Source organism: Crocuta crocuta, unplaced genomic scaffold (genome assembly GCF_008692635.1).
Source record: "Crocuta crocuta isolate KB4526 unplaced genomic scaffold, BGI_CrCroc_1.0 scaffold56, whole genome shotgun sequence".
Taxonomy (NCBI): Eukaryota; Metazoa; Chordata; class Mammalia; order Carnivora; family Hyaenidae; genus Crocuta; species Crocuta crocuta.
This window is the reverse complement of record NW_027531334.1, coordinates 4126986-4150673: the sequence shown is the minus strand read 5'-3', so window position 1 is coordinate 4150673 and position 23688 is coordinate 4126986. Positions and strand designations below refer to the sequence as shown.

Sequence of the window (23688 nt, the reverse complement as noted above, 5' to 3'; positions counted from 1 at the left end):
GTCATCACACATTCCTAATAAAAGAAGAGGCAATTAGTGGGGCACCTGGGTGGTTCAGTAAGTTAAGCGTCCGACTTCGGCTCAGGTCATGATCTCACAGTTTGGGAGTTTGAGCCCCATGTTGGGCTCTGTGCTGACAGCTCAGAGCCTGGAGCCTGCTTCAGATTCTGTCTCCCTCTCTCTCTGTCCCTTCCCTGATCACACTCTGTTTCTCTCTGCCTCTCAAAAGTAAATAAAAACACTAAAAAAAAACTTTTTAAAGAAGAGGTAATTAGCAAATGGATCTGGAAACACTGATTATTTATAAGGAAAAAAAGTACTAAAACGTATGCCTCTCATGCACATTACAGAAAAATAAGTTCCATGGCATATAAGATTTTTATGTCAAAAGCAAAACATTAAGGTGTGTAGTAAAATAAAGGTGAATTTCCTTCTGGCTTTGGGGTAAGGAAGGGCTTAAAAAAGAGACATAAACCACAAACCATAAAAATGATAGACTAGAATATAATAAAATTAAGAAAATTCTTTTCATCGAAAAACACCTTAGCAAAAGCAAAAAAAAAAAAAAGCAAGCTGTAGTGTGGGAGCAGATATTTGCCACATATGTAATTAAACATTGGAAACTGATCAAGAATACATAATTGACAAAGGATCAGAATTTTATATCAAGAGTATATAAAGAATGGCTACTACAAATCAATTTTTAAAAATACAAAAACGTTAGAAAATGAGCAGAAAGGCACATCACCAAAGATATAACGTGATGGCTAGAAAACATCCAAAGAGGGGCAACTGGGTGGCTCAGTCGGTTGAGCAGCCAACTTCGGCTCAGGTCATGATCTCACAGTTCATGAGTTTGAGCCCCGTGTCAGGCTCTGTGTTGACAGATCAAGGGCTTGGAGCCTGCTTCAGATTCTTTGTGTGTGTCTGTCCCTCTATGCCTTCCCACACCACCCCCCCACTTCCCCCGCTGGCTCGCTCTCTCTGTCTCTTAAAAAAAAAAAAATGAATGAACATTAAAAAAAAATTTTTTTAAATTTTTTTTAATGCTTTATTTCTAAGAGAGAGAGAGAGAGACAGCGCGAGCAGGGGAGGGTCAGAGAGAGAGGGAGACACAGACTGAAACAGGCTCCAGGCTCCGAGCTGGCAGTCAGCACAGAGCCCGACGCGGGGCTCGAACCCACGAACCGCGAGATCATGACCCAAGCGAAAGTCGGACGCTTAACCGACTAAGCCACCCAGGCGCCCCTAAAAAAATTTTTTTAAAAAAGATATCCAAAGAGATGCTTAGCCTCTCCAATAAACAGGAAAGGCAAATGAAGAGTAGAATCAGATAATCATTTCACATATAATCAATTGACAAAAATTAAGAAGTCTGAAATTGCCAATTTTTCATATATTGCTGATGAAAGTGTAAGCCGGTACCATCATTTTCCATCATTTTGACATGATATTTTAAAGCCAAACATTTTCATACCCAGAACCCAACAATTCCACTCCAGGATTTATACTCCACCCCTCAACACACGCATTAGTTCATGTATCCAGGAGATGTGTACACAATGTCAGGGGAAACACTGATCGAAAAACTATAAATAAGCTAAACAGCCATAGCCAAGAGAATAGGTAAGTTGCTGCATGGTCCTATAATAAAATACTATAGAGCAATGAAAAATGAATGTATGACAGCCATATACAACAGCATGAATGAATCTTAATCACATTGTATGGAGTCAAAAAAGTAAATGGAACTTTTCTGGTGACAGTAGATGGAACGATATTTTTAAATAAAAATTTAAAGCAAGTACAACCAGACACCATATGGCTTAGGCATGTGTGATAAATGCTTAAAGACTGTAGAAGTAAGTGAATGATAGACACAGCATTCAGAACAGTGTTTACTTTGGAATGGGCATACAAGGGATGAGACCGGGACAAGGCATAATGTTATCTATAATAGTCCAAAACTCTGTGTGTATGAGTGGGGTGCAAAGAGTGTTAAGGAAAAAAATGTCCAATAATTAGAGAATGTCGAATAGGATGAGATCATAATTCAACGCAATGTGATGAAGCCAATCCAAACAATAGCCGTAATGTGCAAAGCTAGCAGGTACATCTTACTGTATAGACAAGGGTCTAGCTGGAAAATTTTTACCCATCAGATATAAATTGAGATTAAAAATATGAGTTAGATTGGGGATGAAAGTCCATACTTAATAGACTAAGATTTATCTTCTATGGTGCTAACATAAAGTTGAGTTTATAATCAACTTGCTGAAACTCTCCTTTACCTACACTAGTTTGTCATCCTTTATTCTTGATAGTATAATACAAGTTAAGTCCATGAGATCTTTTTTGTTTTTGTTGCTTACCTGCATCCTCAGTGCCTAAGGTAATGCATGGCAGATAGTTGGTGCTCTACAAATATTGTTGAATAGATAAATGAATTAATACTCATTGGTTATGGGGGAAATTATGTAGCAATGATGATAAAAGATTATTGGAAAAAGCTCAACTTCAACTTAAATTTATGCTATGATTATATATAAATTATCCCATATTTTCATTCTCAGGATAATACTTTGGTGTCTAATGATTTCCTTTATTTGATTTATTTCATTTTTTAGTTTAAATTATACTGAAATGTAAGATATACAAGAACAAGGACCTAAACTTTTTCCTGCCTTGTTTACCATAGTATCAAAATGACTGTAGCAGTGGCAGGCATACAGTAGGTGCTCAGCAAATATTTCTTGAATAATTGAAAGAATCTGTGTACATGTGGGCAAAGACAGAGAAGAGAATACACACACACACACACACACACAAACACAGTGGAAAAAAAAAGATTTAGGGTGATTCAATCTGTTTAGTGTCCAACTCTTGATTTCAGCTCAGATCAGGAACCCAGGGTTGTGGGATTGAGCCTTCACTGGGCTCTGTGCTGAGCATGGAGCCTGCTTAATATTCTCTCTCTCTCTCTCTCTCTCTCTCTCCCTCCCTCTCTCTCCCTCCCCCTCTCTCTCCCTTCCTCCCTCCCTCGCTCCCTCCCTCCTTCTGCCTCCTCCACTGCTCATGCTCTCTCTCTCTTTCTCTCCAAAAAAAAAAGAAAAGAAAAGAAAGATCAGCTTAATCAGAATTTTTAAACTTTTTGTTTGCTTTATTTAAATTGTTATTTTAATATTGTGAATGCCCAGAATAAAACCTTTTCATCCCATGCATCATATCGTTATGAAGCATAGAGGCTGCCCAAAGTATTTTCTGCCCCAGAAACTGGAAAACTAAAAGGGTCTTGCAGGAAAGTGCTTTATAATTTACACAAATATATTCTTGGCCTTTTAAATAGATTTCGTAATGAAACGAACTATTGCAATTCTTCATAGCATCTATCCTTTCCCTTTCCCTTCTAACATCATCTGTCCTTTCCTACTTGAAAACTTCATTTATCCTCAAACATCTCTTTATCATTCTTACCATAAAATAGCCTTATAAAACGTGAAATCTAAGAAAGGACTCTGAAACCCAACAAACAAAATTTTCCCGGCAGTGAAAACCCACGTTTCTACTTATGCAAATAAGAATATCTTGTTTACTAGTTGCCATTTTTAATCTGTAAGCTTAGAGAAAAAAATTCCCCATGATGAGTTGCTCTATTTATAATCATTCACAAAAACACATTAGGATCCGACAAGTTAACATTGATTGCTCACTCCCAAACTATTTTTGAAACATGTTTCTACTCGTTGGATTGGACGGTAACGTGACATCCAATATTAGATGATGCATTTGGCAAGATTCACGACAGGCATTGGTAATAGGATTTTTTTCCTCCTAGTATGTTTATTTCAGTAGATTTATGAAATGTTCACAGGCAGATAAAGAATGATAATGGATGGATTCCTGGTGAAATAAACCCATGAACAGTGTTTCTAAGGCTCTTGCTATTTCTGAACACATTCTACTGGGATATTTGCTTATACATGCATTTTGTGTAGCTTATATGTATTTGGATGTCACTGGAAGATTGTGAGTGCATTACATTTACACTAATTCATAAGTATATGTTTTCATATATTCTTTTACTGTCATTTTATCAACTTGAGAATATTAGAATCTAATCCCATTCATCTTCCAAGTTTCCAACAGTCTGGAACAGACATGTGTATTTTACTTTAGCCACTTATGAAATGAGGGTACCAAATCTGACCATCTAAATACCCCAAATATATAAGGTTAATAACATCCTGAGACATTTTCATCCTGACACTCAAGTAATCAGGCCATGGAGCAGAAAAGTGAAGCTTGATTACTTTTTTCTTTCTGTTTTCCCTGCCATCCATCTGGTCCAGTGAAGCCAAAACCCACATTAAAATCAGTCAGTCTGTATATGTTAGACAAGTAGAAAAATGATATGCGTCTCCATGGGTGCCTATGCCTCCAATTTGCCCCATTACCAAAATCAACAAGCTCACCATTACCTCATACACATGCACGGCCACACACACACACACACACACACACACACACACACACACACCTGTGTCTCAGAGTACTTCTTTTTTTAAAAAAATTTTTATAGTTTATTTATTTTTGAGACAGAGAGAGGCAGAGCATAGTGGGGTGGGGGGGGCAGAGAGAGAGGGAGACACAGAATCCAAAACAGGTTCCAGGCACAGAGCTTGATGCAGGGCTCGAACCTATGAACCGTGAGATCTGACCTGAGCTGAAGGAGGATGCTTAACCGACTGAGCCACCCGGGCGCCCCTCAGAGTACTTCTTAATGACTTCACACAGGGTCTTTATTCTGTTCTTCAACCATACATTCCTTATTCTTCAAAATTTAGGTACTCTTCTTCGTAAATCTTGCAAGTGCATGGTTTTCCCTGTCCTTGGTCCTGGTTGGTTCTTTTCCAGCTTTTGGTAACTCTGCCTAATAATTTCATAGCAACCCTTTCTCCTTCCACAGGCAGAGGGGATGGAGAAGCTGTAGTTGAGGGGTTGAGGGTCAATGCCAAGGACATAGCAATGACAGAATCTACAACAATGTGGGACCCCGCTCCTATTTCCGGCTGCACAGTACTCCCTGCAGTCTTGATGCTCCCTGTTGGCTATGATGCTGATTCTCTAAGTTCGCCACTCTTGTCCTCAAATTCTAAAATCTTATATGTCTTGAATCACTTCTCATTCAATTTTCCTCTTCTCTAAAACACTGTCCTCCTCCCATTCTGCTACCTAGGTCCTGATTAGGTCAGCCACAAATTAAAGATTTGTTTCCTCTGATTCTAAGTTCTATCTTCTGTTAAAATGCCAATTTCCGAGGGCTTCATGGGTCTCTCCAGAGCTAGCAGAGGTCATGAGTGTCATCTTTTTTGATGGTCAGGGAGAGCATGAGGGTCTCATCTATAGATAAAGTGGTTGTGACAAGAACAGACATGGTAACTAGTGCCAGCCTGTGCATCCTGGGATAAGGGGTGGTGTTGGCCCAGTTTACCCTGAAGAGGAAGAGGAAGATGGGGCGGAAAACCAAGATCATTGAGATCCCTGTATTCGAGGCCTGCATCTCTGAATATTTCTTGCCACCCATGCCATTGTTCGAGGACAATATCAAGGACAGAAGAACTCAGAATGTCTTAAGGGTGATTAGATAACTGAGACAAGTCTGGGTAAATGTATATGTAAAAATGTGCATGTAAAAATGATGCCCAAATTTGGGAGGAGTTCAACTTGCATCAAAACCCTACAAAAATTACAGAAATTATCTGTAGCTTTAGCAAAAAGGTATCAGTCAATCTTCAGATAACCATGGACTAAGGAGATTTCCCCACGAAGGGAAAAGAGGCCCAACCTGTCATAATATTATTGACAACCATAAACTGGCTGCAAAAATGAATGTCAAGAGGATTTTTACAACTAAGGAAAAATACTATGTTGTCAAAACTGATTCTGCTTTTACCATAGAAGAAAAGTATCCCTTTATTCAAGGCACATAGTTTCCTTGTTCAACAAGCTTTACCCAATGCTAAATTTAAATGAATTGTGGAAGAATCCAATGTTATGCTCAAGGAAGGATATAAAAATTTCTTTGAGAAACAAAAAACACAACATCTCTGTGTTCATATTTTTGGCTGATAATGGTGATGTACTTGAGAAGGTTATCCATCAAGCTGGTATTTATCATCCAAATGTCGAAGTAGTGTTTATTCATGCATTTGATTAAAACGGAGTCTCAAAAGATTTAAAGGAGAATTAACTCATCTATTTAACAAACATAATGGTGGCTTGAAGAACACAGTATATTTCAATCAATTAAAAAACAATAGAAACATAATTCTGCCAAGAGATTCTCCAAGAAACTTAAGAATGGCAGATGGAGTAGCCAATGTGGAACACATTCTGAAAATTGGATATCTAAATGATAAAGTGGATGAGCTTTTAGAAAAGTATTATGGTAGTGAAAGATGAATCATTAGAGGCCAACTCTATCTTACTGAGGATTCTATAAATAAGTACTCTTCAGGAAGACCTCCTTCCTGTGGGAGCAATTGATACAAGAATTGCTCATCTCTTTGTCTTGCTGAAAGACTCTAACGTATAATACATTCTCGCTCTTAAAGTTTTTTTCTTTACATTACCTAAGTATTTTCAGACATGCTGAATCCATCAACTGGAAGCTCCTTTTTCTTCACCTCTCTCAACACATTCCCCACTGTATTTTTTAACAGATTAAAAACTAATCTTAAAGCCAAAATGAGAAAAATAACTTTTGCTTTCCCAACTGGATTCTTATGTTTAATTTTATCACACATTTTCTGAGGAGTCTTTTTACACTTGGAAAATTCCTAGAAGTCTAAAAAGGAAGATTTATGAAGTGGCAATTCATTTGCATAATTTTCAGTACTACCATTTTTGTAATTTGCGTGGATCATGCTGATGGTATCACCATCTCCTGAAATTGTGCTATGCTTGGTTATTTTGCCTGGAGAAAATCAATATTGACCAGAAGAGATTGGCATTCTAGATCTGGTGAAAAAACTGTTGGTTTTTACAAAATGTTCTGTATTTACTTGCTGATGATAAATATGAAATGGAAAAAGAGAATTTTAATACCCAATTCCCCAAAAGGGATACTACTTGTTCAACTATTTGTATCTTAGCATAAAATTAATTTATCACATCCTTTCTTACAAACAGACTTTGAAACGATAAAAAATAAAGGTATCAAGTTCTAAAAATAAGTAAGGGAGCACCATATTGGGCAAAAAGTCTTTTAAGTTTATCTGGAACAATTTGCCTTCTTCATTTTACCTAAATCCAGCCCTAGTCCCAATTTCTTTTTAATTGGTTGTTATTCTTTGTTAGTCAAATCCCTAACTTCATGGCTTAGCCTTTAAAAAATGAGCTTTTTAAAAGGACTCAGTCCATCATCATCTATTGACCTTGGAATTCTGCCTAGAATAGCAACAACAAAAAGCAGTCAAGATCACATGTGCAGGGTCCGATAATTATACTGAAGATGAGAACGTCTCCCTGACCTAGTCACACTAGTCACACTCAGAATAGCTGCGTACAAAACCCCCTTATGTCTGGGGTGACCCTCAGTGGAATTAGCAATAGCAGACTGCACTGTGAGCAGTCCCGGGAAAGCATGGAGTTACGCCTCTTGAAGGGCCTGATAACGTACCTGTGTCTGCAGCTGCAACTACCTTTGGCACCCAGAGAGAAACCAGAAAAGGGGAGGACTAAGGATTTTTCTTAATGTTTGGTTTCGTTTTGCTTATTTGTTTTGGTCTTGACATCCAAGAAAACACTTGGAAAATCGTACATGCTAATGTTTTAAATAAATGAGCATAATGTTTTTCTACCAGTTGCAACTATGTACGACTCCAGCTATTTTACTTTACACTACACTGCAGGCCTGTTCTCAAATACAGAAATGCAGAGCCTGCCAACAAGTGGCACTTTTCTGCCAGAGACGGCAAACTAAATAAAATGAGTCAATAGATCTACTTCAAAAGCCATAGGTACTGCCCGAGTTTGATGCCATCCACTCAAGGGGAAGGTTTGCTTCTGAATCCATCAAGACGACTCGCACAGTGAGGCCTTTGACCATAGGGGTCTGATAATTTACTATTGACACAGTTCAGTTTCCATAGCCAACCAAGAATGTCAACTTATGAACAAGTACCAACTATTTTATCCCCTCACGCATGTTCTACCAAGGCTGGCACCTTTTCTCAACTAAGGGCCTCCATAACACACCTGGGTTTTCATTTTCTCCCACCTATTGGATGGACAGAAGGACAGTTACAACACACTCTCTGTGGCTGAAGGAACCTCTCCTAGTGTTTTCCTTCCATTTCTGCTTCCTGCTTCTAAGTGGCTATAATCAACACCTTTCCTATTTGAGACATCTAGATCACAAGTTTTCCCTCAACTCCTGCCTTATTTTGGGACATTCTAATGCATGCTGCAGAATAGTTCAAGGATTTTACTTTATGTCTTCATTAATCATCTTTTTTTTCATTTTATTATTTTATATAAATTACTAGTTTCAATTAAAGGTCAAGAAGGGACAATAAAATCACTGCTTTTACACAGCCTGATTCTTCCAATGTCTTCTTCCCCTAGCAGCTCCATGGATGCCCAGTGAAACAGACAGTTCATCCCCTGCAGGTGCAGGCTCAACAATTCAAGGTGAGTGCTTGGGGGAGACTTAGGGTCAGGGAAGGTAATGATCTGCTTCATTTGGGCAGAGGTGGAAAAACAAGAGGAGGTAAGAAACCAATCTCGGGTATTTAAAAGTGGACCTTGATGATGAAAACAACAGTGAATAGAACCAAAATTCTTCCCAGTCACGGTCACCCAAAGAAGATAGTCGGAGACCAAGACTTAGATTTTTTTTCTCTGTTTTATTTCAAAATGAAATCTACAAAATAGCATTTCTTGACTAACAAGATCCATTAAAATTTTATTTAAAATGGTAATTTTCCATAAAAAAAATTAAAAAAAAAATTGGGGCGCCTGGGTGGCTTAGTCGGTTAAGCGTCCGACTTTCGCTTAGGTCACGATCTTGCGGTTCGTGGGTTCGGGCCCCGCGTCGGGCTCTGTGCCGACTGCCAGCTCAGAGCCTGGAGCCTGTTTCAGTCTGTGACTCCCTCTCTCTCTGACCCTCCCCTGCTCACGCTGTCTCTCTCTCTCCTAGAAATAAATAAAACATTTAAAAAAATAGTCTAAAAGGATCAGTTCAGATATCCCCTGTATCTCTCTAGGTGATATCTTCAACAGCACAACCAGAAGACTTTCAGAAGTTCCCACAACTGCCAAGTCGACTAAAAACAGTCACATCCATATCACTGGTGAGTCATTTACTTTTAAAAAAAAAAATTGTGTTTCTTACTCAACAAGTATTTGTTGAATACCTAACATTTGCCAGACACAGTGCCAGCTGTTGGGTATACACTGTGAAAGAAGTAGATCTTTCTCATTTTGTATGTAGAAGAGACCTGTGTAAACATTAGCCTTCTGAAGATTATAATCTATTGCAGATGACATACAGTAAGTAAATAATCATATAATTAATTTGTGACAAACACTGAAATAGTACAAGGGATTGTCAGAATATAACAGAAATATCTGATTCTCACTGGGAACAGGAAAGGAGCCTTTGAAGATATATTGAAATTAAAATCTGAAAAATGATGAAAACTAGCCAGGTGAAAAGTAGTGAGAAGCATTTTATCCTGTGGAAATATATCTGAGACTCTTTGTTGGAACAAAGAGCATTTCTACAATTAAACTAATACCATTTTGTCAATGCTAAATATAATTTCTTGTTTTATATCCTAAAAGACCAAGACCCACCTGATCCAGGGGCATAATCAAGTCATTCACTTCAGGAGGTGTTCACTTGACTGCTGAACGCTCCACTTGGGTTCTCAGCTTACTCTGCATCAAAGGTCATCCAGTCCTCAGGTCACTGGAGCATCATCCTGCACACAACATGGCACTAGAAATGCAAACTTAAGTCTTACCAATGTCTGTCAGATACTGGTGCCTTAAAAACTGCCTACTTTAGAGATGGGCAAGGTAGGAGCCCTGCTTCTCCATTGAGACATTCATGAGGTCAATGGTCTCATTTTCTGTATTTGGTAGGGAGAAAATGTTTAGGCATTGATGTAAGACTCATTTAAAACCTTTTGTTTTTGGGGTGCCTGGGTGGCTCAGCTGGTTAAGGGTCCAACTCTTGGTTTCGGCTCAGGTCATGATCTCATAGCTCATAGGATCGAGCCCCATGTCGGACTCTGCACTGACAGCATAGAGCCTGCTTGGGATTCTCTCCTTCTCTCTCTGCCTCTCCTGTGCATGTGCTCTCTTGCTCTCTCTCTCTCTCTTTTTCTCTTTCTCTCTCCTTGTCTGTCTCTCTTAAAAATAAACATTAATAAATAAATAAGTAAATAAACATTAAATAAAAATAAATAAAACCCTTTGTTCATTTATCTCTCCAAAACTTTGGGAGTAAAATGTTATACCCCACCTATTACCAGTGTAGAGCCTAGTAAATTTTGACTTGACTAAAATGGAACTCTGTGTAGTCTTGGAGTAACCACCTGTATGACTGTTTCTTTTATGATTGTGATAGTCTAGTCTTTACCAGTTCCACTACTGCCATGAACTACTGTGAACTAGTCACCTGCACATACAACATAGCACACGGGCAAGTATTAAAAGACTACCGGGGCTGCCAGACTGCCCTCAGCATGTGCTTGGACAAGGCTGAGGTAGGGCGAGCCTCAGGAAGGTCCTAAGTCCCTACGTGTGTGTCATATACATGACAACATCGTATTGCTGCAGTCTTAACTCTTAACTATGTAATACATAGAAAAGATTTGGTAATAGTTTGAACCCAGTTTTTTTCCCTATATACCTTGAGACTTTGCTTTATAAAAAGCAGTATAATAAGTCTGACGCAATAAAAGAAATTAAAAACCTGGTCTCTGCCTACAGACATTTGACAATCTAGTTGAAGCAATAAAGGAAATTCAATCCAGATAATTATGACATAAAATGGACGTTTTGCCCAAATGATCTGCATAATCTGAAAAGTTATTCATAATGTATAAGGAATTTCACTGGGGTGTTATTAGAAATAACAAATTTAACCCTTGAACGTTAAGAAACCAATTAAATAAACTATGTTATATCTATACATTGGGGAACTAGCCACTCATTTAATCAAATAAGATAACTCTCTATGTACTTCTGTGGAAAATATTCCAAGAGCATTTTTTTAAGAGAAAGAAGCCAGTGACAGAACAACATATATAGGAAGCCCTCATTTGTAAGAAAAGAAATACATATTCATGATATATATGTTTGCTTATATATGCATAGAAAATTTCCAGTAGGATACATAATTAACTATTAAAACATATTGCCTCTCATGTGGGTTACTGGCATCCAAACCCATAAGGACACTTCCTTTTTCATTATAGTTTTATATTTCTATACTGTTTGAATTTTTTTTAGNTTGGATGAATTCCTAGCAGTGCTATTGCTGGGTCATAGGGAAGTTCTATTGTTAACTTTTTGAGGAACCTCCACACTGTTTTCCAAAGGGGCTGCACCAGTTTACATTCCCACCAACAGTGTAGGAGGGTGCCCGTTTCTCCACATCCTCGCCAGCATCTAGAGTTCTCTGATTTGCTCATTTTAGCCACTGTTTGAATTTTTAACATAATTTAAAAATGTTTTTCTAAAAAGAAAATGTTAAGTAACTATGTAATTATAGATATACCCTTTTATTCTCTGTATTAGAATCAATGAAACAATCTTATTTCCTAAGAGAGTTAATTTTCTTAATTCTTCCTTCATGTTAGTAAAAAAGTAAAACAGTCCAGAATATGATATTTACATTGCCTCTGGTCTAAAATCAACAATATTTGAAAGTCTTTGATTCACACAGCTTGACTTGGTGTTCAAATGCTAGAAATGAAATGAATAAATTGAGTGTGGATATAATCAGAAGGGTAAGAAAAATCAGTCTATGTATCACCCACCATTTAATTTCTACCAGCCCTTTGCTTTTTTTTTTTTCTCCAAATGTTTATTTATTTTTGAGAGAGAGAGAGATAGAGACAGAGCATGAGCAGGAAAGGGGCAGAGAGAGACCCAGAATCTGAAGCAGGCTCTGAGCTGTCAACACAGAACCAGACGCTGGGCTCAAACTCAGACCATGAGATCATGACCTGAGCCAAAGACGGATGCTTAACCGACTGAAACACCAGGTGCCCCTCCAGCCCTTTACTTTTAACTTCTGCCCTTTGCAGACCACAGAAAGAGGAAAACTATCTGGCTTCTGCTTTGTAACTTCTCCTGTTTGTATTGCTGAAATGTAGAGAAGGAGGAAGAAGAGAAAGGGACAGTAGTAGAAAGGATTTAAAAATCTCTATTCTGGGTTATCATTCCTCAAGTGACATCCAAGCGAAAAGTCTTGGATGATGGTCTCTTGAGCACTACACCTCTATAGGTATTACCCAGGCCTTCTCCATTTGGGACTTTCAGGGCAACGGAATGCTATAAAGTGATAATGCCTTTTACTCTTTCTTCCTCCTCCTAATACACTCAGTAAATTCCATGAAGCATTAAATGACTTCTTAAAGAGGAGAAAAAGCCAAAGCTAGGGCATTATTTCACGTATAAAGTTTCCTTGACTGGAGAAAATTTGAAATACAAATTTACAGCTTATCATTTTTATTTATTCCTTCTTTCAAATAACATTTAATTCGCCATCATATGCCAGGAATTGTTCAGGGCCTTGGGAAAATGAGAGGGAAAAAAAAAGTGGGTTCAGGAACATTCTAACATTCCAAGAAAAACATTCACATAAAAAGTAACTGCAGGGGCACCTGGGTGGTTCAGTCGGTTGAGCGTCCGACTTCGGCTCAGGTCATGATCTCACGGTTTGTGGGTTCGAGCCCTGTGACGAGCTCTGTGCTGAGAGCTAGCTCAGAGCCTGGAGCCTGCTTCAGATTCTGTATCTCCCTCCCTCTCTGACCTTTCCCTGCTCATGATGTCTCTCTCTCTCTCTCTCTCAGAAATAAATAAAACATTTTTTTTAAAAAAGTAACTGCAGAAACTCAAAAACAGAAGTGAGAACAAGGGATAGATAGGATCCCAGAGCATGACTGTGGTCCGTGATGGGCCTTGGAGAAAACATGTTTCAAGTAAGAGAGAGAGTTCACTTAGTCATGCTTTCTAGTTGCCAAAGTTTGACATGAAAATTCATCTCTCTTGACGCCCTTCGCAGGTATTGTGGTTAATAAGACTGAAGATGGAATGTCCTGGCCAGTGATCGTAGCAGCTTTACTCTCTTTCTGCGTGGCATTGTTCGGTCTTGGAGTGAGAAAATGGTGTCAATACCAGAAAGAAATGTGAGTATAATACCGAATCTGCAGGAACAGATTTCTCAGCACAAAAGATTTACTCAGCACTTGAAGTGTCTCTCCTATACAGAGTTCCCCACATGTGTAACTGACGAAATGAGGCTCAGAGAAGCTCCCCAGCCTGCTGAGCACCACACAGCTGGGATTAGTTGCACAACTTCTGACTTGGTGTCCCCACTCTGTTCAGTTTGTGACACTTGTCAGATGGAACAAGTCAGTGGGCATGAAATGAGAACTGAGCCTAGCCTCACCTCAAAAACTAAAACTGATTTTTCTTTTAATCATTATTTTTTCATTTTCATGCATCTCTGAACTGCCTGGGCCCAGCTGGGCCTAGATACTCAAGTGTGAAATTGAGTGAGAAAGGTAATTTTAAGAAACTCCATCTGCTTTTCAGCAGAATGGGCTTTTACCGCCCTTTCCCCTTTTCCCCAGGGAGGAAAGAAAGTAAACAGTGGGTTACCCCTCTTATGTCTTATTGAAATATTTTCGAAAATTCCTTTCCCTTTTTCTCAGCAATCTGCAGTGACATGTACGATTAAGCCTCACTTTTCTGACTTGGCTATTTGGGATCCAGATTAGACCATGATTGGAGGAGACCCCTACAACATGATAGCCTCTCTTCCACATCTCTCACTGCTACCATCTAAGATGCCAGTGCCCACGAGCACCTTCTACTTAAAGTAGCCTTGGAAACTGTAGAATCATGTGCAGGGAGTGTTTCATGGTGGGAAAAAAGAAAAAAAAAAACAACAACACTAAATCAGTAGTCAGAAATTCTGGACTCTTATCCAAGGACTACACTTTGGCTGCCATATATCTTGAGGAATTCTTAGTTTCCCTGAAAAAACAGAGGTGCAGATTTCTTATAATTCTTTCCACCTTTTGATATGTATTGTCTACTTGAAAGCATCAGAAAACCAGGTAATAGACATTAAATACTTTTATTAAAGTGAGGAAATGGGAATCTGAGATTTTGAATTGATTTTCTTATTATTCCATATTCAAATGTTTGTGTTATATAGAGAGGAGACTCTCTCTCTCTCTCTCCCTCCACCTCTCCCTCTTAAGTTCTGGAGAACTTAAGGTGCTATGGATTTACCAAGAAGAGTTGGAGGTGTTTGAGTCAGGGACGTAAGTCTTCTCACAGTTGTATTTCTGTGTCCTGATACAAAGGGGGCTGTACAGCTCACATGTAGGCCTGACACACTTAAGACAAAGAGATGAGTTGTGCTTACGTGAAACATTATATAAAGATGACTTGGAGAATGTTCACAGATTCAAATGTAAGGGATTCTGGCATTAACCATCCAGTACCAACCAACTCAAGGATTCAGAAGAGCTTTTCTTCCCACCTCAAGCCTGTCGCCACAGTATACAGTGAATGTGTGGGCGAAGGCTGGAATAAGGTTGGCAAAGGGATTATTTGAAAAGCTTCAGTCTTTAGTCCCAGAAGTTAAAAATTTTGTCTCTGGAGGAGTGTTTTAACCCACATACGAGAAACACCTCTTCTATTAAGAGGCAGTTGCCATGGAGAGTGTAGGTTCTGGTTCAAAGACTTAAATTGCCGGTCTGGTTCTCTTTAGCAAGCTGCTGAAGACCTCCGGGCCCCCGTGTTCTCTGCAGAATGGTGACAACAATATCCAATTCCTAGGTACAAATTAAATAATGTCATGATAAAATTGCTTTGCCAGCTATAACATAGCATATAAGTATTAATTAGTGATACTATCATACTACAAATAATAAGCAGGTTATGCAAAGAAAACTCCTGAGAGGACAGGTGGGTGTCTGTTTCCTACTTCCCTACTTCCTTGAATCACTGCCTCGCGTTCTCAGCATTGAAAGAGCAATGTTTTATTCCTAGCATGGAAAGACCCCCGCCTTTCAAGCCACCTCCACCTCCCATCAAGTACACTTGTATCCAAGAGGCTGTTGGAAGGGATCTGCCTTGTCAGGAGATGGAGACACTCTAGTCCCTTGAGACTTGGCCATAGAGAACTCTGCTCGAATCCTGTGAGAAGGTGGACCTTGTGCCTTATTAACATAATCGCCCTCTAGCCAAGCCTGTACTGCAGCTGAAATGGATGTCAGAAGTGAATGGCCTGCTTTCCCCGCAACCCACCCCTTTCATCTGCACAGGCCTGAAATTGAGCAAGAGTGAGAGGATATGTCATGTTCATGCCCAGTGCAATCTGCGGAGATTTGCTGGTTTCTGTAAGAAATGCAGATGAGACTGCTGTTATTGAAAAGTACTTGCAGTGTTTTTATTTTTCATTTTCGCTCTCTGACTGAGGTGACGACCGTGGTGTCAAGCATATGTCCATGCCAGACCCTCTTCTATTTGGATATCTGCCACCATTCTAAACTATTTGCCAGAAGTGTGATAATCCCTGAGGTATGTTTCATTCCGTAGGAAAATTACAAAAAAGAAGAAAATGTGAAAGTTCTAGCAAGATTTCCAAATAAGTACGAGTTGTCTTTGTCTGGAAATATTGTGCTTATGGAGGAAAACAGAATACCTGGCCCAAGAACACCAGTCCCAATCCCCCTTCCTTCTACCATGTTCCCCTCAGCCTCCTGGCCCATGGGATGAGGAAGGATCCAAGGGAAAATCAGCTAATGACCAAGTAGCCTGGTAGACACAGGTAACACTTCACTGGCCTCTAAAATGATCTGAGCTTAAGAGTGGTCTCATCCTTAGCTTTATCTGTATGTGCATGTGAGTGTGTGTGTGTGTGTGTGTGTGTGTGCATGTGTGTGTGCATATATCAAACTATTACCAACTGTTGTATGAGTAAACAAGTAGCCTAACCCCAAACCAAATCCTGTAATTCCTATTATTCTCTTTTTCATCTGGGGACTCTCCTGTTCATCTGATCTATACATTGTGGTCTGTCTTGAAATAAATACAAGTTCAAATCAGACTAGCATTGATGAATTAATCCTGCTTCTACCAATATTTTACAAAGTAGTTCAAACAGAATGTAAAGGTGATGGAAAAGAAGCCTAGTTAGCCAGATTGGTTCTCTATTCAGCAATAGTTCCCAAGTGAATAAATTACTGATGCCCTTTGTCCCTCTAAACCACCCCCAAACCCCTGCCCTACGAAAGAACAGATGTCGCTGTCAGATATGACAGGGAAATGCTACATGGCTTTTAGTCTCAAAAGGAACATTTCATTCATTTGTACTTATCCCTCACAACATGTGAGAATAACTTGGAGGGTGTATTGGTGCTTTTTGAACATCATGGCTGTCCTGGTCCAGAACAATCCCATCAGAATCCCTGTGGAATGAGGCCCAAGCATCAGCACTTCTGGGTGAATCTTGGTTAAGTACTTATTTCTCATGGTGACCAGCCTCCAGTGTGTCCTGCATGATCCTTGCCTCTTACATAGTCCCCTGTGAAAGTGACTGCAACTGACTTCTGTAGCTGACCAGGACTGGGGTAAGGCAAGCAGGACACCTAGAGTGTAAACTTTACACTTTACAAGGTGTTCAAGTCCAGGGCCACGTACTTACACAGTCTCGTAAATAAGTACCAGTCCCAGGCCTAGTATAACCAATAAGAAGTCACCGGAGTGTGATTTGCAAGGCTGGGTTGTAAAATACATGGCAGTGCTACCATGTAGTAGAGAGTGTAGATCTCTCTTTGACTGTCTGTCTGGAAGAAGCCTGTTGCCATGACGTGAGGACACTCAGGCAGCCCTGTTGAGAGGGCCACCCGTCTAGGAATCAAAGCCTCCTGCTAACAGTTATCAACTAGCGAGCCATCCTGGAAGTATGCCCTCCAGCCCCCACCTAAGGCTTCCATTAACTTTGATGGGAGCCAGAACCACCCAGCTAACCTCTTCTGAATTCCTGACCCCCAGACATTGTGTGAGATAATAAAGGCTGGTTTTTGAACCCCACTGACTTTGGGTATAATACGCTACACAGTAATAGATCATGAATACAGCCCAGTGATTGGGAACATAAACTAATGTTTGCCTGCCTTAATTACTCTCAATCCCTCACTAATTCTCAAGAAATAAATAAGACTAACTTCATATATATGTGACTGTTGCTTCATATGTAGTTATTTTTATTTCATACAACTTAATCATCGGTACTTTCTGTTAAGGTCATTGTGGCTTTCTTTTACTGTTTCATTAAAAGGCATGAATACACACAGAAGGGTTGGGTAGAAGTGGCAGAGTTGGAGGGTGTTTAGATTGTTTCAGTAAAGGGATGGGCAATTCTATGGTACAACACAAATCCGTATCTGTTTTCAGCCTGTCCTGTGACAGGTGTTTCACGGGTTTTTATATCAGCTCCTCTTTGAAGCGCCCCTCCTTTGTCTTATAAGTAAGTTCTGGTCAGCATTTGCAAATTCATCTCCAGCATGAAAACAGTGACCATCTGCTTACCCCAGAGGGACACTCCCTCAGTGGGTCAGATGCATTCTTCACAAGTCTGCAAAATAAAGAGACTAGACACTTTCCAGCAAGTACTGTGATCTTGATCTCCCTCCTTCGACTAAAATGACTGTTTCACCTGCACCTTAAAACTGTATGTAAGTTCACAGAACCTATCTGAAACCAGCAACCCCTCTCTCTAGGGGTGGATTCAGTTCTGTCCCACATAAGAAACAGCAATACCAGAGTCTATCTCCAAGGTTTCTGCATGTCTTCATCACTGCCTTAATTTTCACTGAGAAGCCATGCATAAGCATTTTCAGCACCCAAAGTACAGTGTGTTAGATGGCCTTGTTCAGAAATACCTGCTTCCTTACCCACTTGCACTATAACAGCCCTTGACTTTGGGCTTGACCATGGGATTTGTTTTGGACAAAGGAACATCCTGAGTATGACTAACCCAAGGCTTGAAAGGTACTTGTATGATTGGACTCACTCTCTTGTTCTCTGCCATTACCATGAGAAGAACATTTTCAGGCTAGCCTGCTAGCTCCAAGAGAAGAGAGACCCACAGAGCAGAGAAGAACTACCCAAGCCAAGCCCAGTCTAGATCAAACACCCTCCAGTCTACCTCAAAGGTACATAAATTAAATATTGTTGTATGCTGCTGAAATTGTATAACTTATACAGCATTATTGTAGCCATAGTTAACCTATAAGGTCCAGGGCTAGGTATATTTTGGTTCATATACAAATATGGCTCATATTTTGGGTCATATGTGAGTCCAGAGGGAGGCATATTTTAGCTTATATGCAAGTACCTAGAGTGAAAGATAAATATGCCTCCGTCAAATATAGTCTTTAAAAAAAAATTCAATGTAAGTTTTATTTTAACTGAAGAACATGTGGTTGGCTTGACCAAATTAGCTTTGCATTATAGGTCTTTAAAATCATAAAATCTTTGGCCAGGGTGGGCATTAGAGGTCATATTACAAAAGAGTTGAGAAGCTCTGTGAAATTGATCTGCCCAGTATCACATAATTAGATGTGCCAGAGCCAAAATGATGGAAATCCAATGTCTGATTTTCCAGCCCACAGTGTGATCAATCTCCATTGTGTCAGAATATTTCATTGCTTTGGTGTCTCCTTTTACTATAGACAAGAGATGTTTTGTGTGCAATTAGGTAAATATTGATTTTTTTAAGGCCCAAAATTTGTTGACAGAAAACAAAGAAAAGTAGAAATAATTGACCCCTGAGGATAGAATGGCCAAAGAAAGTGTGGAAAAAAGGATGACTAAGAAAAGAAAAAAGATTAATCAAGATTAAAGCCAAAAAGTTTAGAGAATCTGACCAAGGCCAGAGATAATGAAACGAACGTTGTCTCAGAAGCTCTGATCAAGTGAAGAGGTTCTTGAAGACTGCCTTCTTGGCGCTCTGATTTAGGGGAGTTGGCTTTGGCTTGAACTTAAAGATTGACTCTGCAGAAAGACAGAAACTCTGTTCTCTGAGGGCTGACAAACATAGCCTGAGTTTTGACAGCAGCAAAGCTTGCATTTTGACACCCAGCCAAAGCTTGAGTGTCCAGCAGTGACAGCTGGCATGGTGAGTGAAGGTTACCACCGTGGGAGAAAAAGACATTAACTGGCAGAAATGAGCTGATGTTCCAAAGAGAAACACAAGACGAGATGGTGAGAACAGGTCATTTTATCTCCCAGCTCCTACATAGGGCTTTTTCCCTGGATTCTGTGATTACTAACTGAATGCAAGGAAGGCATGAGCAGAGAGCAGGAGACTATGACCTTAGGCAAGGTCAGGGCCAGCGAACACTTTTGAAATTACTCTTAAACTCAGTCTAGGGCTTCTTGATGGGTCTGGACATTAGTTGGGTGCAATTTAACACAGGAAGGAGAACACAGTAGAAAAGAATAGAATACTTTCCCCTCCACCAGCATCTTTGTACTCTTCTACCCTCTGTTACAGTTTTTGCTTGGTCTTCTCACTCGGATTCCTCATGTTTACCCAAATGCTCTGTGAGACTGTAATTATATGGAGGCACATATAACGTAAGGAAGAGAACGTGGATGGGGCTGCATCCAGCTACCCTTGGTAAATGCCAGGTGCGTGTGCATTTTTGCCCTGAGCTCTGCCAGACAACTCCCAATTTACTTTATAAAGAAGTCATACCAACAAATAAACCTGATTACAGTAATAATGCCATTCAGCTGTCACCAGAAAATACTCAAAAGTGCTGGGAAGCCAGAGCAGAGGGGACAGTTAGTTGGTGAATCGAGAAGAGAGATTTGGTGGCGAACCTGATAATCTGGGAACCACGCACGTCACGTAGCCTCTCTATGGTGCACATTTTCTCGTGATGGTGTAAGTGTCTGTTTATGCTGAATGGGAAGAGGAAAAGAGATGTGAGAATCCCATCTATGGTAGAATCGTTTTTGCACCACTAGCTTGAGATCAGCATAGTTCCACTCTTCTAGGTAATTGGGTCGCATTGGATTTTTCTTATGCATAAAGCTGTTGCACTGATTCAGAGGGACATGCTTTGTTGCCTCAGAGATCTGAATCTGGCATAATTTTAATAGGAATTGATTTTAATTTCTGTGGCTAGTTAATAGAAAAATATGACAAGCATTTTTATTTAAAAATAAAACAATTTGCATGAAAAAAAGCAATGTCAAAGGCAAATGATAAACTAAAAGAAAATATTCACAACATATATTACAAATAAGTGGTGACAAAGAATTTACAAATTCTGAGGATAAATAAATTTTAAAAACCTGTGGGAAAATGAGCCAGATATGAACCAGTGATTCACAAAAAAGAGATAAAAATAACTTTAAAAAGTGTTTTTAATTATTCCATTTTATATAAATCCAAGTTAGTTAACATATGGTGTGATAATGGTCTCAGTAGAATTTAGTGATTCATCACTTACAGATAACACCCAATGCTCATCCCAACAAGTGCCCTCCTTACTGCCCATCACCCAATTAACCCATCCCCCCTCCCAACACCCCTCCAGCAATCCTCAGTTTGTTCTCTTTACTTAAGAGTCTCTTATGGTTTGCTTCTCTCTCTGATTTTATCTTATTTTTCCTTCCTTTTCCCCATGTTTATCTGTTTTGTTTCTTAAATTCTATATATGAGTGAAATGATATGATATTTATCTTTCTCTGACTTATTTAGCTTAGCACAGTATATTCCAGTTTCATCCACATTTTTGCAAATGGCAAGATTTCATTCTTTTTGATTGTTGAGTAACCTTCCATAGTGTGCGTATATATATATATATATATATATATATCACATCTTTATCCATTCATCAGTCAATGGATATTTGGGCTGTTTCCAGAATTTGGCTATTGCTGATAGTAAAAATAACTCTTAAACACTTGAAAAAAATTCAGTAACTGATATTAAAAGAAATGCAAATTAAAACTTCACTAAGACATCACTTCTTCCCCATTCATTTGTGAAGACTTTCAAATATTTGACAGCATGCTCTGTTATTAAAGCTGTGAAGAAACAGTTACCCTCATATGTTTCTGAAGGGAATGCAAAATGGTACAACCACTATGGAGAGGAATTTGACAATATCTAACAAAATTATATAGAAGTTATCCTTTGACTTAGCAATTTCTCTTCAGGAATTTACCCTGAAGCTCTACTTCCAACAATATCAAATTTCATATGCACAAAGCTATTCTTGGCAGCATTATTTATAACTGCCAAGAACTGAAAATGATCTAAATGTCCAAACATAGGAGATTAGTTGATTACACTATAGTAAATACACAAAATGGAGAACTGTACAGCTGTCAAAAGAAGAAAGAAGAAAATCTCCATTGACTGGTATAGAGTGATTTCCAGGAGAGAGTATTAAGAAGGAAAAGCAATGTACAAAGACTATATAATATGCTACCTGTGTGTAAGAAAGATAAATTATAAATGTAAAATTTATATACTCTGATGTCCAACCATCCTTCATTGGTGGTGTTAATTTTGATTGTGTATGTGTGAATGTGTTGTGTTTTAAGTATATAGACATGCCTATCGTTCCCAGGTATGTCTTTTGAAAGGACCAACGAGCAAGATATTCTAGAAGCATTGAGTACACCTGGCACTCAGATTCTGCTCAGTAACATAATTTCCTGCTGAAGGAATCAGAACTTTTATTTTTTTAAATATTTTTTAATGTTTATTTATTTTTGAGAGAGAGACAGAGAGTTAGTGGGGGAGGAACAGAGGGAGAGAGACACACACAGAATCCGAAGCAGGCTCCAGGGTCTGAGCTGTCAGCACAGAGCCCAACACAGGGCTAGTACTCATGAACCATGAGATCATGAGCTGAGCCGAAGTCGGAGGCGTAACTGACTGAGCCACCCAGGCAACCCGGGAATCAGAATTTTCCAAAGAAATGTCTGATTAAGGGCAAAGAACATATTATATGATACGGAGTATTTTGTTATGTCAGAAAACAAGAACTTATTCCAAAAAACACTGGGGTATACCGGAAGGATGCAAGAGTCTGCTTGAAGGGACTCCTATTGGCTAAATCTAGGATAATTTGCACACTGACCTTATTAAATATATGAATTGGAAACTATTGGGGAAAAAAAAGCTGAAACTTATGAATCCTTACCGGTAACAGATGATTGGTATATGGGCAAGGAGAGACAGAGAGAAATAGAAAAGGGGGGGAGGGGGTGCGGAATCACAGTAAAGATAGGATCAGGCTAGATTCATCAACAAATGCTAAATTAGGAAAGCCTGGGTGGCTCAGTTGGTTAAGTATCCGACTTCGGCTAAGATCATGATCTCACAGTTCGTGGGTTCGAGCCCCACGTCGGGTTCTGTGCTGACAGCTCAGAGCCTGGAGCCTGCTTCAGATTCTGTGTCTCCCTCTCTCTCTCTGACCCTCCCCTGCTCACACTGTCCCTCTCTCTCTCTCTCTCTCTCTCTCTCTGAAATAAATAAAAAATTAAAAAAATTTTTTCAAAGCATGCTAAATCAAGGAGAAAGTTTTGATGACAATTGATATTTACATGGTCTCTAAGGATTTGCCGGAAGTATGCTTATTAGTTACAAGACAGGGAAAAGAAACAGTAATTATGTAGTGGAGAAGTTAGACACCTTGACCAAGTGATTAAAATTAACACCACCAGTGAGGAATAGATGGACACAGTGCTCCTCCAGATGTGATACCCTAGGATACAATAACACCTATGCAGTATGAAAGCAGAGAAAAAAATGAACTGAATCCAGTCACTAAGTAACATCGAATAAATACAAGAGACGTTTAAAAGATAACGAAAGGCTCTAAAAATATTCCAGATTAAAGGAAGGTAAAAAGACATGGCAATTAATTGTACTATCTAACTCCAGACTGGATCCTTTACTGGAGGGAAAGAAAAGCTACAAAGAAAATCTGACAAATCAGACCTGGCATTTGTCAGATCTGCTGACAAAATTGGAATATGGGCAGAAGGCTAGAGGAAAGTATTGATAACTTTGCTGTGGATATATAAGGGAATATTCTTATTTTCAGGAAATACATACTGAAGTATTTAGGGGTAGATGGCCATGATGCATAAAACATACTCTCAAATGAGTGTGTGTGCATATAAATATGTAATACACACATATACATTCATGTATGTGCATATATATACAGAGACAGAAAAGCAGATGGTAAAGGTGTTAACAGTAGATGAATCCACGTGAAGGGAGGGAATTTGTGGGGTTTTTTCTGTTTTCATTGTTGCAGTCTTTTATAATGTTTGAAATTATTTACAAATAGAAAGTTGTTTTAAGTGTTTAAGTAAGACCTAATA

General features: G+C 39.1%; 1 protein-coding gene and 1 pseudogene across 5 annotated transcripts in view; both read left to right on the top strand.

Moving 5' to 3' along the window:
* CD96 (CD96 molecule) overlaps positions 1–16367 on the top strand; it is a 100143-nt gene extending 83776 nt beyond the window's left edge. For 3 of the 5 annotated variants that reach the window (XM_077771875.1, XM_077771878.1, XM_077771874.1), the window contains 4 exons: positions 8629–8694; positions 9270–9356; positions 13307–13430; positions 15310–16367. In XM_077771875.1, coding sequence (XP_077628001.1) covers positions 8629–8694; positions 9270–9356; positions 13307–13430; positions 15310–15418 — 386 coding nt within the window. In that variant the 3' untranslated portion in view covers positions 15419–16367. The remainder of the gene's footprint in view (positions 1–8628; positions 8695–9269; positions 9357–13306; positions 13431–15309) is intronic. The other 2 variants (XM_077771877.1, XM_077771876.1) reach the window with 1 other exon arrangement.
* On the top strand, positions 5690–6502 carry LOC144238144 (cytosolic 5'-nucleotidase 3A pseudogene; annotated as a pseudogene).
* Positions 16368–23688: the final 7321 nt, after the last annotated feature.